At 38.4% G+C, this 18,711-nt stretch overlaps 1 protein-coding gene across 3 annotated transcripts in view; it reads left to right on the plus strand.

The window, feature by feature from the left end:
• The first annotated feature begins 1,567 nt into the window (after positions 1 to 1,567).
• Positions 1,568 to 18,711, plus strand: part of COL15A1 (collagen type XV alpha 1 chain) — a 118,187-nt gene continuing 101,043 nt past the window's right edge. For all 3 annotated transcript variants that reach the window (XM_058831388.1, XM_058831390.1, XM_058831389.1), the window contains exons 1-2: positions 1,568 to 1,892; positions 2,016 to 2,098. In XM_058831388.1, the coding sequence (XP_058687371.1) occupies positions 1,882 to 1,892; positions 2,016 to 2,098 (94 nt within the window). In that variant the 5' untranslated portion in view covers positions 1,568 to 1,881. The remainder of the gene's footprint in view (positions 1,893 to 2,015; positions 2,099 to 18,711) is intronic.

Raw genomic sequence — 18,711 nt, forward strand, 5'->3', positions numbered from 1 at the left:
GCTATTGCTAAATATTCATCCTGAATAAAAAATGGAAAAGTGAGCCAGGTTGTTGTATATAAATATGTTTTCCATGAATGCTTAAAAACTCAGTATTTTCTCTTAGGATAATATATATATAGTGTGCAAGATAAAGGCATAAAATATGATTTGACCAAGTGTTACAAACACTGTTCCTGTAAGCAGTGCAGTTGCTGGTAACAATGGAGAAATTTCAGGGAGAGAGAAAGCAGAGATGACAGCCTCAAGTAGAAAAGGTGATTGATGGAACCTCTTTTCAGCCCTGATATAGTACTATGGGACTGGAAAAAGGGGCTTCTTGGTTCTCTGAAGAAGATAAAACTGTGTGTGTGTCTATAAAGACACTTGATTAAAAGGTAATTTGATTTCTTTGTTCCTTGTCATTATGGAGAAGGTGGATAGCAAATAATACTTGGTCTGTGGCTTAGTTAAAATATCCCTGGAGAGACCTGACCTGTTGTGGTTTCTAACCAAAAAAGCAGAGTCTGGAGTAGAATCAAGATTCTATATTTTAAAGCCCTAATCTCTGTATTTCCTAATGTAATAAAATGTAAGTAAATAAACAAGCAATCAAAAAACCCCAAGAACAGCAACAACAACAAGCCACTAAAATAACCCAGTAACAAGCCTCCCCCAAAATAGCTAACTAAACACCACTACCACCCCCAAACCCAAGCATTTTATTCAGAGTAAAATTATTTTCTTCCTTATTTTGTTTATTGGCTGGGATTGTTCTTTCATTACTGCAAAAAAACTACTCCTGTCTGTCTACCACTTTCCATCCTAGGTAAATCCATTTTTAGTTTTGACTTTCCTAAGGTGATCTTCAGCACTTTTCAGCCTAGATCTACCAAAAGCCCACTGGTCTCTTTCCATATGCAGCACTTTCCAAGCTCTCTCCTGCCCCAGTGAAAAAGTAACAATTGCAGCCTTTGTTAAACATCTCACAACTTGAAAATTGTCTCATTACTTTCAAGCATATCCTTGCAGAATTTCTTCCTTGGGCAAGTAATAGCTTTGAAGAGCTACAAGTGGAAAAAAATTCTTTTCATTGAGTTAGGAGGGAAGGGTGAATTAACACTTTTAATGGAAACTATTAGAAATGCTCAGCTACAGGATCTCTATAGAAGACACATATATGTACAGCTGCTGAGGTAGAGACACACTCTCAAACTACATGGAGGGTGTAAATCTCTGTAAATATGAGTATTAAACTTGGCTTGTCACAGAGATGGGTGTGCCTCAAAATGTCTCTCTAGCTGACAGAAAATCTGTAAGAGAATGCAGGTGTGAATCCCAGGCATTTGTTGCCATTTAACTGCTGCTCTGTCCTACTCATATCTTTAAACTTGCTTCTGAAAGAGTTTGGCTAAAATGGCAGGGGAAATGTCCATTCCATCTAAGAATTTGTACCACTGCCTGTGTAACGCTGGATGGAAGGATGTTGGAGGTCATATTTTATTGGATGAGTGGAGGTTGTGAGCAGGAGGGAGAGGCGGGAGGGGAAGCGGGAGAAGCTGTGCTGCCTGTCAAGGTACAGAGCAGTTGAAGACAGGGCTGGATAATGACAGGGCTGGGACGGTGTACAGCAGTCAGGGGTGTCCATCCATAAGTACAGTGGGAAGTTTTCGGCAGTGGTCTGACAGGAAAGTCTACACGGAGTCAGATTTCAGAGCTGGAGCAGTGAATTGCAGTGAGTCACACAGAGAGCCTGAGTGCTGCCTTTGTTCCACTTGTGTCTGAACGTTGGAGGAGAAAGAGCAGGCTCCAGTTTTTATTAACTTCTTATTTTCGTAAGCACAAAACTCATGTGCACTGAACTTTTTTCTCACTTAAGTTCTTTCAACTGACTTTCAGAAAATGCTCTCGTGGTAAGAACTCTTGCTTCTAAATTTTACTTTTCTTTTTTTTCCCCGTGTGTTTCTGTGTTACACTCTTTGGTCTCATTCTTCCCCCACCCCCACCCCTTTTTTTTTTTGGCACACCTGCTCCAGGCATGCCTGGTGGACCTGGGAATTGCTGCTACTGCTCTTTGGCTTGTCAATCCATGCTGGTGCAGCAGCTCAGATCATAGAAGGTAAGGCTTCTCCAAATCATGTTTATAAACTGAGAGTAAGTGTGAATTTTAAGATTTGCTTTCCTAATATGGAAAGAGACTCTACCATTTCAGATCTTCATTTCTCTGCTGCTTACTGTTCATCATTTCATATGGGAAAGCTGCTGTGAGTTAGGAGTTTAAATTCCCATTCATTCTGGGTGAGGGTAAATAAATACTGCATTGGTTCTCCAGTTCTAAGGCAGTCTATCATAACTGCTTTCTCAATATATCTTCAGAATGTAATAATTAACAGAAAGTACTTTAAATAAATTCAGAATATGGAATGTTTTTACAATTAGGATAGATGTATGCGTCACTCTGGGCATGGCAGGAATGTGCCAGGCATGGTGTGAGTGCAAAGACAGAGATGTGATGCTTGTTCCAGTGCATAGAGATTTCTCCTGGAAAGAGTCTGAACAAACTGAGATTTTCTAATCTCTTGAGTTAGATGTTTAGTTTTACCAGTCCAGTCTTCGTGGACATTCAGTGAAAAGTGTTTTTGTAATTTCAGATCATACGTTCTTGTAACAGAGCCAAATTCCTCAGCATCTCTGGAAGGCATAGCCTCACATTTAACTAGTGAGAGAGAACACTGACTTAAAAGTTTACATGTCATTTTGAGAAAAGTGAAAAAGCTTCACATATTACTTTGCTATTAGAAACAATGACATTTACACCAAAAAGCTTTTTTAACTCTCTTATTACAGAGTTAGAATTTGTTATGTAAATGACCTCTAGATAACTGTGTGATAGGAGCATTGGAAAGAATTGATGGGAAGTAGATACCACACAGGAAGGCTTTCATGTTATTCTGATTGGTTTTTGCCTTTTTAATTGACACTGTCATCGATCACTGACACTTTGGCATCCAAAAGCCAACGCCCCAGGTAGTTATTTCAGTAGGAGAAAAAGGCACAGATTAGTTATCACTAAAAAATGCTATAGGTACAGATGAGAAATATGTAATGCTGTATATTACATGTAATTAATTAAGGAAACAAACTGAAACCAGCTCTTAGAATTAAGAAATGTATATCTGAATGGTGACTGATGTATAACATATTGTCTGCCGATTGGAGGCAGATCTATTGCATCAGGTGAAAGTGCTTTTCTTGAGCTGATGAATGACAGTGCATGAGGGAGGTCTGGACAGGAGAGAGACAAATTTTGGGACACACAAGTTAATAAACAGAAAATTATTAGAACTGCAAGTAAAATGACAAAAACTGCAAATATTTATTTGACACACAACTTCTTTTTTGGATGGATCTTTGCTTGTTTCTATTACCTGACTACCTGGGTTTTTTTAAATATCCTACCTGTGAAAGTCAGATCAAATGTCAGAAGAAGGAAAGATGATCCCTATTGTTTCTGACAGTTTCTTCCAGTGTAGAATTTTACTGTTGCTGGAAGAGGTCCTAACCTTACCATGAATGAAGATCAAGTGGAGTTAGAGAAGTGTTCTAAGATCACTGGAGACTTGGAGGCTGCTCTGGGAATATGTTCCTTCATGATTGTCTTGGCCTAATATTCCCTACTCATCTGTCTGTTCCCAAATGTTTACTAAATTTTTTCACATCTGATTTTTAAGTGCTTGACATAATGGGGGGTCTCATGCTTTGCTTTCCATTACAAAACATATTTTCCTGATGCTTGTTTTAAATTATTTCATCTTCTGAAATCAGGTGTTGAATGCCAGAGACAGGAATAATATTCCTTTCCTTCTGGTGCTGCAAACACTTGACAAATATAAATTCTACATGTGACTGGAGAGTAGAGTTTCATACTTTAAATCTTTCAGTCTAACTATTGGAGAAATAACCTCATTTTCCTTTCTCACAGTTCCTTTTTAGCAGTAGAGTGCACAGAAATAAACTGTGTATTTAAGATGAAAATGTTTGGAGACACAGAGTGATGAATTGGCTCTCTGGCATTCAGGCCTTTTGCAGCTAAACGTATGCTACATCCAGTGTCCTTTTTGTCACTGTCTCCTTCTAGGTTACTGCTTTCCAGGATTCTCCAGCCCTGTGAATAGTGCTGAACTGATCTTCTGAGCCTAGCTCTGCTCTATCTACCCATAGCACAGATTTGTATATCTAAATTCCTTTAAATGAAAGAGAAACTGTGAATGAGTGACTGTGGTTTTGGAGGAACAGCGCAGGTGCCTTCAGCTGAACCATTGTGCTGGCCACATGCAAAAGGGAAAAAATGTCTTGAGATGTTCTTGAATTGGTTAAATAATGGCAGGAAAATTGTTAAGGGATTGAACTATTCACTGAGGGATGGGGAAGGGGTAACTTATTTTTTACAAACCTGAAAACAAAGCACTGACCCTCAGAGTTTAGAAAAAATTGCCATCTTTGCCTTCACCATCTTTGTTTTCTTGTTTTCCCCAGGGAGCACTGAATTGCAGAGCAGGATTGAGGGTGCTGAATAAAAGAAAAACCTCAGCAGACATCCAGCAGAGGTCTTGATCTCTTTCATGGCTTTATGAGAGATACTAGAAAGACTAGTTAGAACATTTTAATCAATTTCCTATCAGGAACAATGTTTTGAATAAGTCTTGTTTCTCTTGAGGAAATTATCTAGTTATGATTATTTCCTACACAGAAAAGGAGGGGAAAAGAAAGAATGATGGAATGTTGTAGGGGAAAATTCAGATGACAATCTTTGAAATTGTTTGAGAACTTCTGTGCTCTAGTTTAACTTTTTAGTAAACTTATGAGATGTTGGATCTTTTATTTTAGTACAAGTGTTGCTTTCATTTCCAAGTCCTAGAATGTCTGGCTACTGCTCTTGTGGTAAAATAAAACAGAAAATTAAAAAAAAGGAAGTACATAAGAAGTTATATTTAAAGTCATGAATTACTTGTTGTAAAACAAATATTTAAGATTTTGAAATATTTAGTTCATAACTTTAAAATTCAGTTGCATGGTCTGCAAATTGATGGGATTTGGTCATTATTTCTACAAAACTTTTAAGAAATAATGTGATCTTGCTTCAGAGTGAAACTCAACAGGAGTTCTGAAATCGCAGCAGTTTCTGTGAAGTTAGAATGATGAATTTTCCTATGTCTGTTGAAAAGTTTTAGTCCATTTCACTGCAGGTAGCATTACAAATGTGCAAATAGGTAAGGAATAAAATACTTTCCTCCTCTTCACCCAAATGTAGTGTCATTTGAACCATGGACAGCTTTTGCAGTTTTTCTCTTATGTTCACAAAAATTATGCGAATACAGTACCCTACTCTAGTTGGGTTTGTGCTGGAGGACTGAAGATATGCTGGTGTCTTAATGAATCACTACATCACTTCTCTTTTCTTCACTTGACAATTAAACATGCATCTATCTGTTCATAAAAGCATGCTCTGTCTTATCTGGCACTGCCTTTCAGTGCATGTACTTGGCCCTTAATTATGCCTTAAAATGTGTCTCAGCTTACACTGATTACCCTGGCTGATTTTAACATGTTTTGCTTCTCCAAAAACAAATTAAGTTAGTGAATAGAAGGTGCTCAGAGCACAGCCCTGAACATGCTGGCTCCCAAACTGTGGACAGACCTAAAGTTAGAAAATCTCAATGTTAACCCTGCTGAAGTTTGAGTGATAGACCCCTCCAAATCACTTGCTCCAGCTTCTTGCAAAAGTGGCATTTATTCTTCTAGGCTATTTAGGCAGTTATCAGTGTTTCTCAGTTCGTTACAGTCAAATCAGTGCCTGCATTTAAAAAAATATAGGAAAAAATGTTTAAATGTGTGTGGTTCTGCAAGTTTATGTTATGTTTATGATCTCTAAAAGAAGCTTTACAAATTTCTCATTGACATCTGGGTTTTATTATTAGCCAAGCTGAACAGCTCTTTCTTGGCCTAAGTAACATGCTTAGCAGTAGTTTACATAAAGTAAATATTTGTCTCTTTCATTGGCCCTCTGTACACAGAAAGGCTGTCATTAGGCTGTTGACATAAACTTTGCACTCCCGACCTGCTGAATTTAATGGAGAAATCCTGAATTATTGACTTTCATTGGCTGATGATCAACTGGTGTGATTCTTAGAAGCAGCAATCCGGAACTTCTCTTCACAGCGAACTGACATAGCGAGTGTAAACAAGCTTGTCTATACATCTAAAATCTTATTTCCACCAAGTAATTACTGTACATGCTCTGAGTGTCAGATGTGTGCAATCACACGTGCCATGGGGATGGCTCAGTCCGTTCTTTCTGAAGACAGGACACAATTACAGTGATAATAAAGCACAGTCCTCCTTAAAGAGAACTCAGATGGCATTGCAATTCTCTTGTACCAGACTGAGCATTTGGACATCATCAAACTGCAATTGAGTCTAAATTGAATGAGCCCCTGTGATCCTTCAGGCACGTCTTCAAGCTGTTACCAGCTGTTGAGCATGTTTTTAATGTGCAGCCTTGCCTGATTTCATAGTTGATAAAAGGCCTTTCCATGCAAAACATAGTAATTTACAATAGAAAATCAGTTGGTTTCAGTTGGGGTCATCTCTTTCAGTAGCTGAAGAGATGGATAACACCAGTAGAACAAACCTGACTTGGAAAATTTGTTCCATTTTATCACTTTTCTAAATGGATTCTTTTTCTCTGTAACACTCTCTGCATGTTAATTCTCTAGGACAATAAACTACATGCTCCCTAAGCAGCTTCACCAGGCAACAGAAGATGTTTCTTAGCTTTTTTTTTGAGGCGTCAGAAAAGGAAACCAGCTGGGGTGGATATAGTGTTATAATAACTGTCTTCATTTCCTCTCTGGAGGCGTCCTTGGGCACACTGGAAGTCTGGAGTAAGCAGTTGTTTCCATGATCTTGAATAGAACTCAAAATCCCATTTGTGCTTGCATTTGCCACTTGCATTTAGATTTGAAGGATGATTTCAGTAAAGGAGCATCAGGAGGAAAGATTTGACTGCATTACTTATGTTTGGTGTATTCAAAGGGTTCCAAAGAACATATTTCTTCTTCTAACATGTTAATTATGAGATCAAATGCTTGTTTTGGAGGCTGCCTGTCACTTTGGCTGTGATTTCTTCCTCTTTCCTTTGCTGTGTTAGCCATGGTTCAGTTTGGTTTTTCTTGTAGTGGTAACTCACATTTGATCAAATTTATGCAGTAGTTTTGCCAATTTATGCAAGTGTGCCTTCGCTAGAAAGACAGTAAGTTTTACAGTTTAGTGAAATCTGATTGCTTTATTTTGGCTGTCATTAATAGTAACTATTTAAGGGAATGTGTCTTAAATACAGAGAGAGAGATCTATTTATCATCATTAATTTTAACTCCTCAAACAATCTTTTCCCATTTGGCCAACCCACACAATTACAGCAGGTTCATAAAACAACAAAATCAACCAGCAATTTAGACTGAGGTTGATTCTCTTCATAAATCCTTCCCATTTCTAGCAGCTCCTTCTCCCAAACCTAATAATTCACAGATGTTGCAGAGAGTCAAATGCAGGTAGAATTCTCCTAAAGAATGAGGAAAATGAGCAAACCTCAGTTTTAATGTATTTGCATATGAGCAGCATGAAATGACAGATGTATAATTCAGGATACTTTCTGGTCAGAAAGCCTTGGAAAAAACAACTGTCAGAATATGAATATGTCCTGAAAAAGAATTGCAGTATTTTAAATCAATTGTGTCTGACTTGCAGCCCAGACTAAGAAGAACTGAGGTCTGTACCAAGGTTTCTCAAAGGGTTCTGAGAAGAACCAGGGTTTTCTGGAGGCACTCAAATGTGTTTTATTCCAAACATTCAATTGCCAGAAGCCTAAATCTGGTATCAGTGATTCAGCAATGAAATTTGAATATGAACTGTCCCATCTCATGGGTCTTTTGCTTCATCTTTGGTACAGAAGAAATAATATTAACAAGTAAGGACTTCAGCCAGTTCATTCTATATTTGAGAACCTCTTGGGTCTTATGACTCTGAATCTACCTCCTCTGCTGCCACTGAATCCACTTGTTGCTGTGAAGAGTTACTGCAATAATTTATAACTGCTCAGGTAGGATTAACTTCCAGCCCTATTTGTGACATATGTTCCTCTGAACTGTGAAATCAGAGTTCCATACATAGTCATGCTGTCTGGCCCTGCTTCTTTGGAAAGCTGAATATAGCTTTTGATTTTCTCTGTATTTTTTTTGGTGGTTGGTGACTAAGAGGGCATTATAACATCTGTCATTACTCACTGCATTTTATAACCACTGCCCTTCTTACAAGTGATGCACATAACCTAACTCAAGGAGAACAGAATCCACCTAGAAATAATTTTAATTTTGTGCTGCCTGCTAAAGAGTAAGTTTATGACTCTTGAGAGAAAAGAATAGTGCTCCAAGATGTGCTTCAAAATTTCCTACAAGCTGTGGATATTTTGAATAGCCTTTAACTGGGGTTTGCTGAAAAACAGTTTCAGAACATAAACCTGTGTGACATCAAAGCTCTAGTTCATCTCTGGTGATATTTCATATAAGTAAATTCAAACAGTAAAATGAAACATAAGAGAGCTGGAAACAGGGTCAGGTGGCATGGCAAAAATATAGAGACTCAGCCTGAGAGTATGGGGATGAGCTCAGGAAAGTCAAAACCCATTTGGAATTAAATTTATCAAGGGAAGAGAAGAGCAACAAGAAAGCCTTTTACAGGTATACCAGCAGCAAAAAGAAGATTAGAGAAAACGTGGATCTGCTGCAAAATGAAATGGGTCTGTGGTGATCAGATCAAGATCCTATGGGTGGGAAGAAACCCAACATCACTCCTATTTTCAAGAAGAGCAAGGAGCAGGACCTGGGGATCTGCAGTCTGAGCAGCTGACCTCAGCTCCTGGGAAGGTGTGGGAGCACACTGTGGAAGCCGTTCTAGTCAGAACGAAGCAATCAGGAGAAGTGAGCACATAACTGGGAAGGGGAACGTCTTGCCCTAGTAGTCTCATGGCCTTCAGCCATGATATAACCAGCCCAAAAAGACCTGATATTGGTGGTCCTGTGTAAGACTTCCAGCACTGTCTCCTGTAACATCCACGTAGATAAACTCTTGAAGTAAGGCCGAGATGAGTGGGCAGTGATGTGCATTGGCAGCAGCCTGACCTACACGTGCTTGAAGGGGTGCAATCAGTGGTATGGAGTGCAGATACTGGGGTAATACACTCCATCAGTGTGCTACCCTGCGGTGCATGTTGACACCAACACCCCTGAACATCTTTATTCACAACATGGGTGATGTGATAGACTGAACCCTGAACATCTCAGGTTCCCATAATCAGGAGCAGTCCCATCAAAAATTTTACAACTTGAGCTGTGAGCCATGCTCATAGGAAGAACAGGCAGCTAGAAAGAGCAGATCTGTTTGGGGTAGGAGAAGAACTGTGTAGCTTTTCTAAATGTGTTCTCTTCTCTTCTTTGACCCTACCAAAGAACCAGGTGACAGTATGAATCAAGCCCTTTCTTCCCCATCATAATGCATATACACTGTATCATAGTATGTTTGATGTCTTAATTTGATAACTAACAGCTGTCAAGCACACACTGCAGGTACAACATTTCTTGAAATATATTAAACTAAGGGTTGTTGCTGCCTGTCCATGTGTTTCTTTCTGTCCCACAAAAGACTTGTGGCTCAGCACTGTCATGTTGCACGAGAAGGTAAATCTTCAGGTGTAAAAGAGTTGTTGTAGATAATTGAAACAAATGTGCTGGCAGCTTGAGTAATTATTAGGCATTAATGTGTACATGGTGGTCTACAAAGCAAACTGAGGGGAAAATTATGCAAAACCTAAGGCTTTTCTAGGAATCTTCTCATATTTGGAATTCCTAACACCAAAATATCTATTGATCAGGAATCCTTCTTACCAGTGCATTGGCTGCCTCACAGAGGGAGGTGTGAGGGAGCAGCATCTTCCCACAGTAAGGATTTTTACTTCCACCAACCCGCTTTGGTTAGCTATGGACTAATTTAATACACCGCATCACTTCTGTGAATGTGATGCTTTTTTATTCTCAGAGGGCCAAAGTCTCAGCTTTTCTTAGTCTTCAACTTTCCAAAGGCTGTTCCAGTTCCATCTGTTACAACACTCTGTGCCAAACCAGCTCAGCTCCTGACTTGGTAAGGCAGAACCACTCATCTGCAGTGAATGCTCCTCAGTAGTGCTGCCACTTTGCGGTGTTTGTGGGTATGGGGATACATGACTCGAACCCTTTCATGCTTCTCACAGTAAAAAACAAGCAAACATTTCATCCTGTTCAGGCTAGCCACGAATGTGGTTTAACACACATGGTTTGATTTTCCTGTTTTTTTTTTTTTTATTTTCTGTCTTTAGTTTCTTTCACATGCGATTACAGGAAAGGTATAAAACACATACAAGTTTTGAAAGTTTTCTCAGCTGAAAAAATCTGGCTCTTGATCAAAATAGCCTGTTAGTTATTGTAGTGAAATGGTATTAATGTAAAAACACTTATCTGAAAGAGTTTTAGTTTTTAGTGTTCTATAGAGGATGTCATCTTAGTGTATAGCTCCGTTTGTTTTTACCAAACAATACTTGACTAAACTCAAAGTGTAAATAAGGTGGCCTTATAATATAATCAAGGCTTTGATTCTACATGTATATATCTTGTTGGTTTCTTGTGTGTTGGGTTTTCTGGGGAGTTTTGGGGGTGTAGGGTTTAGTAATTTTCTGATGGATTTATAGGGAAATGTATCTCTATCATGAGATGCAAATCTGCCAAATGAGTACCACGTGGCAACTTCCTGGTCCAGAGATATGATGAGTCGGGGAGTGGGGGTGGTGTTCAGTGTAAGTGCAAACATTCATAAAATTTCAAGGACGCTTTCTCAGTGGAAAAATAAACAAACCACTGGTGACCTGAAGTATTGTAGCTCCTTTTTAAAACTCCTCTTATAGAATTTCAAAAGACAGAATGGAATTGTGGCAACTCTGCTACTGCTTTGCCCACGTGAGCTTTGACTTGTTCAACAAAGAAGTTTTCATTAAAAAAAGAAGTGGGGATAAAACTGCTTCTCCAACTAGGAGTTAATGCAGACACTCCCGAGTATTTACAGTACAAGTGTTAAATGAATACTTGTTTATGAGCCCTCTGATAGACTGAAGCTACTCGTATCTTAAGTGTCCTATTCCAAGACATATTGTTTCCAGACACACTGCAGAATTTCCATAAAGAGCATTCAGAAGAAGCTACTGTCTCTTTTGGCTGCTATACAGTCAGCAGAACAAAACTTCATAGTAAATACATTATTTGGTACAAATGCCTAAAACAACTATGGGGAAAGCAAGACTATCTGCATGAACACCTTGTGCTGTCCTCTGTTCTGTGTGCAATTACAGTACCATAGCCATACATTGAAGAATTTTGGAAATATTAACTATCCCTGTGTGATATGTTTATCTGATATGAACAAAAGGTTTTCCTGTGTCTGGAAACTTAGCTCAGTTGTGTTTTCTTCCTGGATAAATCTCTAAACTTAGATCAGTGCAACACAAACAATGCAGACTGAAACCATGAAGAAAAATTCATGTGGAACAGTCTGTTAGAATTTCACCATCATCAAAGTAGTTGACAGGTAATGTTTATTTCCTTAGTGAGGAAGCTGTGACAACTGTGCCTCCAACTTCCTTTGGCCTTTCCATTTTTGATTCACAGTATGTAGAAGGAGCAAACTTTTCATTTTGAAACCAAAAGAGACTGTGAGGTCTCCACATCCTCTTGCATCTGCACAAGGATCAGAGAGGAACTTGGTCATAATGCCTGTATCTGTCCTGAAGTGTGAGTGGATCAGTTTGACAGGCTTTAGATGGTTCTCCACCTCTGTAATGGTCATGAAACAAAGAGTTCTCAGCTGCCACTTTCCTGAAAATAAATCACATAAGTTGTAAGGGAAACCTAAAGATTGAGGGTCACATGCACGTATCTGTGGATTTCCCAAACTGTACCTGCCTTGCCGCAGTTTAGAAAATTAAGGCATTCTTCATCTGAAGATGAAGATTTTGTTAAGCAGCTAGAATAGCCTGCAGTGTAAAGCACTTATTTTTGATGTCCTCTCTCTCACTCTCTCTTTATTGGTATATCCACATTTTGTCAGCTGTTCCTGTACAATTTTCTATTATTGTTGACTTGTAGATCCTAGGTGTCTCTCTTAACAACTTCAGCCACCCTGTACCTCAAGAAGTTTCCACTCCTGGGAAGGTGATGATGTGGTCCTTGTCATCACTATTTGAATGGTGGTAGAGACAGCAGAAGCAGACTCTTCTTGGATAATAAAACAGAGCAAAATAATAAGTTAGTCAGAATAAGTAGTCAAAAGGTGCAACAATGGAAATTTTGATTGAACACATGGAAAAAAAAATCTTAACTATGGCAGCAGTTAAATTCTGGAAGAAATTGGTGAGAGGGTTTGTGGAATTTCCATTCTTACAAGTATCCTAAACTTTTCTAGATAAGGCTCCTGGCAACATTATTCCTCAGGATAGGAGCTAGCCCTGCATTGAGCAGGAGATTGGATTAGATTACTTTTGCAGGGCTCTTGTAAATTGTTTTTTCCTGTAATTTTTAAAAAGGGAAATTAAAACTGGGCTTTGCATAATTAATTTGTTTCTGAGCCTCATTCTCAGAGATGCGATCACAGAAAAAGGCAGTAAAAGATGAGGAAAGTGAATACAGTACTAAAGACCTGGATTGTGCTTGGCTGTTTTAATCCCTTGCTGTTCGTGAGCCGTGTTAAAATAATGAGAGGCTGTTAATACTAATACCTAATATCCATATGGAATGAAATTATCTTTTTCCACTTTATATGCTTGTCTAAAGATAGGTCAAAAGACATGCCTTTTTCATTTTCCATTTTTCTCTTTCTCATTTTTCTCTTCTTCCCCTCTTCTCATTTCCCTTTCCTTTTTCCCTTTCTCCATTTCTATTCTCCATTTCCCTCATTCTCCTCCCTTTCTGTTTCCATTTCTGTTTCTCATTTCGTTTTGTTTTGAAGTTCTGGAGAATGCTTTTGGGAAAATAACCTTGGAACAGAACACAGGAATATGTTACTGTAACCTTATGATTTTCTCATCTCTCCTCATGGTCCTGCTGATCATGAGGCTCTTTAAACAATGCTCTTGTCCTCCCTTTCCAAGGGAGTAGAGGTGAAAGGTTTTTAAAATTTAGGTGCCTTCTTGCTCTCTGACCTTTCAGGGGCTCATGGTCAGGCAGGCTACACTGGCCACAAACTCTGTGGTCTGTCCTTCTCTGAAGCTGTTTGCACCCAGCCTCAGAAGGACCCTGTCACAGTGACTATAGTCACAACCTTCAGCTGTTTGTGACACACTGTACCTCTACATTAATACAAACAAACCTGTTATTGTTGTGGCTGTGATGGCATTTGCTCCTGAATTATTGTCCTTCCACTAATGAACAAGGTAAACTCTCAATATAAAAAGGGAAGTCTCTGATTTCAAGAAGTACTTCTCAAACCAAAGAGTATGCTGCAAGATCAGGAAAACAAACACTTATTTCTTCCATTAGAGGCCAAAAATTCATAAAATGCAGTAAAACCTAGCACAATTGTACAATCATTGTCAATACTGCTTTCTCTTAATTTCAGCTCAGAAGCAAATATCTGTGTTCTTCCCTAATGGGAAATCAGTCTGCTGGAAGAGACTTGGGCCTGGGTTACTTGTGATATAAATCACTAATAAATTCTTATGTGTATTTCTCACTATATAAAGTTTTACAGATGTAATCTTACAAAGAATTAGTTGGCAGAATTCAGTCTTTGAAGACTACAAATTACTGCACTTAAAAAATTCTTTGTTTCTTCTTCTTAATCTGATTATACATCATATGTTTCCCTAGATACAAGAAAAATTTGACCCTATTACAAGAATATATATACATATATATATATATATATATATATATATATATATATATATATAGTTTTTCTTCATTTTAAAGCCATGTCATGAATATATGTATGCTCTAAATATAAACTAGGGAAGATGTTACTGTAGCTTTCATTTTCTTGGTAGCAGGTGTAGGCTGTCAGAGAGCACCAAAGGCAGGCTGCTCTGCAGCGGTCAGGGAGCAGGAAGCCAAACATCTGAGTAAGTGACCTCACCAGCAAGGACACTGTTCCACAGAAAGAAAGCAAAATGATCAGAGTAGGTTTGTTGATGGCAGCCAAGCTCAGCCAAGAGTCTGTATCATTGCAAAAGTGCAAGCGATGAGGAGGCCAGAAAGCCAAGCCAGAAATCGAGGTTTTGGGTAAAGCTCTGGTTCTGACTCAGCAGGACTCATGGCTGGACATGGACTAGCCAGCTGCAACATAGCACAGGCACGGACCAAAGGCAAGATCCTCAGTTTAAAGGCAACTGCTAAAGGAAGAAGTGAGGGAAAGCCCTGCTGTGGCTTCTTAGAACTGCTTTTTTACAGGAAATATCAAATGCATGAGATCTGCACTGTCACAGAGCGAAGAAGATTCTGTCCCTGCTCTGGAAGTGAACCTCTCTGTTACTGACTTGTCTTCAGAGTTTAATATATAGTAGAGAGCACTGTCTTGGTTTCCTGTCTGGACACAGAATAAAAAAAGGACTTCCTGGCTTTTACTGCAGCTGAAATTATTACCTTCTTGATGGTGTCTAAAATTGTCTCGAAGAGAATGGTAGTTACACTGCATGACTTTTTGATCCAGACTTTCAGTTCAGGGTGTTGCCTTATTATCAATCTGTGCCTGTTATGTGTCTTTGTTGCAGAGAAGCAATGGTGCCAGCAGCAATTCCTGTCAGATAGAAATGGCAGAATGGTGTGAATCCAAGCCCTAAGAGATGGTCCAGTGAGATACCCCTGAAGCATTTTGAACTCTGTACTGTTTGAACTTTGTCTCACCCGGGGTGTGGAGGAAGGTTTGAGAGGGTTTGTGGTTCAGGGCAGAGCCCCAGAGGCATTGTGTGATTTGGAGATTGAAAAACTTAGAGACGTCACCATGCAAAATGCCCTCTTTTTCACAGCCAGAAGTTACTCTGTCATTGACGATGATGATGATCATGATGATGATCATGATGATAATGATGTTATGAAATCTTTCTGGGTCTTGGGATTCCCTGCTCCATCATACAGGTCTATTTATGCTTACACACTGAGAAAAAATATGCCTGTTTGCCAAAGGAGAGAACCAGATATTTTTCTGAATTTTCAATGCCATTTTAACTATTGAAATTAATAATTAATGTAGTAACCAATATAATAACTTCCAACAAGAAGACCTAGAAAGACCTGTGTGCAGCTTATAATGATTTTGTGGTACCATAGCATACCCCTAGATCCATGATATTTTGCCCAGAGAAAACCATGTTGCCTTCTTATTAAAAATAATTTGATTTTAGTTTTGCTGCCTCATATCTGTTATTTTAATATGACCAACAGTAGAAATTTGAGAGATGCAATGGCATGTGCTCCTTGAGAGCCTCCTTCTTTGGCAGACAAGAAAAAAAAAGATGGTTTGAAGTCTTCTTTACTCTGTCTGACAAAACCCAGTGGCCTTGTAACAGCAAAACCTGATGTATTTCAGAGATAAGTTTTAACTGTGCTCATGGTGTCTTTTTTTCATGCCAAGAGTACTGACCAAATCCATTTTAACTGTCATTTTTTAAACTGTACATTAAGAATAGCATATGGGAATGGCCATATTGTTCAGAGAGAAATTGCTATTTATAACTGCTTCCAGCCTTCTCTTTCTCTACATTAAAGCACTTTATGCTACAGCCAACTGTTCAAACATACAGTTCTGTGTATGCAGAACATTGACACTTTGAAGTCTGGATCATTTCAAAAGAAACTGTCCTCTGCTTTCTGAACTCAGTATTGTTACTGGCTTCTTTTTTGCCTGATTATTTTGAATCTCAGCCAAGTGAAGGCAGTTTTGCAGTAGTTGAATGTAGCTCTTCTCCAGAAAGTCGATTGCAATGTATTGTGTAGAGAAAGTAATTTTATTTTCTTAAGCATTTTTGTAACAGCTCTGACGCCTGGCCATAAACCAACACATTTGTGAGGGGAGGTGCTCCGTGTACCCAGAGTGAAAATACACAAGCCTGACACAGAGGGCAGCCATTGATCCACAGAGATTAATGAGAGAAAACTGCCTTTGGATATCTGTCAACTTCTAATATTTTTTGGTTGCAGCAGGTGGTCTCTAACTACTACTAAAGGAAATGAACATTAATTTGGATGAGCTAGATGCTACAGCTCATGTGAGGGCATGACTTCTCTTTAAAGGATGTTTTTATAGAACAAGGACTCTTTTTTTTAAAGCATGGAAGGAATACAGCTCTTGTTTCTCCAGGAACAAGCTGACCAGTAAAAGGTGCAAGATTTTGCAAGATTTAAAGGATTAATTTTCCCAATGGGCAGTCTATTCCATAATTACTCATTTTCTTTTACTCTGACTTGGGCACCAGCCACCACTGAAGACTGAAACAAGCAGATGTCCTGTGAGATAGCAAGAGGGTGCTTTCTTTGTTGCTGACAGAGTGTGACTCACGATGTGCAGAAAAACAGCTGGCACCTGCTGAGGCTGTGCTGAGGATTTTATTTACCTCTTTTGCTTCCACTGCAGACCAAATTTGGTCCAATTGCTGCTGGATATATCCTTGCATTTGAAACTATGCCAAGGCCAAGGGAAACCTGCTGTGCTTAAATACAATAAGGGTTTTTAACTTGTACCTTTGCCTTCCTTAAAAAGGTTTATGCTTTCCCCACTTAAAAGTTTCACTACAGAAAGACTGCAGAAATGACACTGGACTGCAGAATCTGCTTTCTATAGATTTAGCTCTAGATAAAGTCAACATCTGGTTTTCTTAGGCATTTATGACACTCTTAAAAATTACAATAGCAATAATAATTTGTGGTTTTTAAATGTAATGTGAAAGTTCGACATTTTCTTAACAATTTTCCCACACTTACTCACTAAGATATGAAATTTTACTAACCCTGGTAAACGTTCCAACATCTCCCAGTTCATTTGTGGTTCTGGAGAGTCCAGCTCCTAATGCTCTGTCAGTCACAAAATGGGGATTTCTGTATTATGGAACTGCCCTGAAGCCTTGAACTTGAGATACTGAAAAAATCAGTTACAATTTTATGTTTGGCATCTGATTTTACATGGTATGCCAGACCCATCAAAAGCAGCATGATTGTATTTTGGCAGTAGTTCATTGGCACTAACATGTTTTCTGAAAATCTTTAATCAGTAGGCTTTTTAAAAAACTCACTTCATTATGAAAATCCTCCTTAGATCAATTAGGAAAAAAAATCAGAGCTGTGGACCCGAACAACGGGGAATAGTCTATGTGGTATTTACTGTTGGAGATGAAAATTCAGGATGCTGAAATGAATACAAAAGCAATGGAAAACTGGAACCAGAGGGGTTGAAATCTTTGCTGCTTTCTGCAAGCTTGGATCCTAAACCAGCACATGGTATGATAAAGCCAAAGTAGCATCATGAAGACACAGCACTGCCCTGAAAACAGAAACTGCACAGAGGAATGGGTAAGGGTGGGTGGAATTTACTGAATGTTGCCAGTTTTATTTCCAACTTTGCTAATTAGTGACCGGGATGTGACCAAACTGTTACAATATATGAGTAATGAGTGTTCAGTCATTCTGTGTTTGAGCTGGAAATGTCCAGTAGACACTGGAATAGTCTTGACAAAATTTGTGTCAAGACCCTTTGGAAGATGGCTTCATTGCACAGCAATTAGTGGTTGTCCAACAGAATTCTGAGTGCTTTATAAAAATTGCTATTAATTCCATTGATTAATATGGATTTCCTGCTGTATCGAACATATACAAATTTTTGAACACTTTTCCAAAAAGGCAACTTTTTTTAAAATTACTGGGGACCTTATGAAAACTGTTGAGATCAAAAGGACTTTCATAAAAGTTCTAAATCAGAGAAAACATTTTCAACCATCTATATGGAGAGATCATGAATTTGTTGCAAAATTTTGTTTCCAGAAGTTCTGATAAGAGTTTGAGCCTGGAGGAAGAAAGGAGAAAAAAATTGCTTTAAATGAAAGATTTTATAAATATCAGAGAGGAATCTTATTTGTCTGAATTTTTATATTTCTATAATCTGCAATGAAAATACTTGTGTTTTATTAATAATAAGCATAAAGATAACCAAAAGTCTGTAAGATGTCATTATCTGTCTCCCTTAGCTGACTTATCTGGGAAGTGTGAAATAACTGGAAGAATTAAGAGCTGATTTTTCTTTCTACACTGTGTAAAAAGTTGTATAAACAATTTTAATTGCATTCAAAAGAGATAAATGTGCCATGTACTGCAAATTCCATATCTTTTTTTTTTCTTTAACACTATAATGGCCATAGAGTTTGATTCAGAAAGCCTGGGCAGGATGTTTGAATATTGTTATTGCTGTCTTTGTTAAAAGAAGTTATATAGCAAGCAGGTAATCAAAGGGGAATAAAATAAGATAAAAAATACACAGACCAAAGGCAAGCCACTCTCAGTGTTTCAGTCATTTCACCACAGTCTATAATCAATCAGAATACTCAAAAATAGAAAATGG

Source organism: Poecile atricapillus, chromosome 2, assembly GCF_030490865.1.
Source record: "Poecile atricapillus isolate bPoeAtr1 chromosome 2, bPoeAtr1.hap1, whole genome shotgun sequence".
Taxonomy (NCBI): domain Eukaryota; kingdom Metazoa; phylum Chordata; class Aves; order Passeriformes; family Paridae; genus Poecile; species Poecile atricapillus.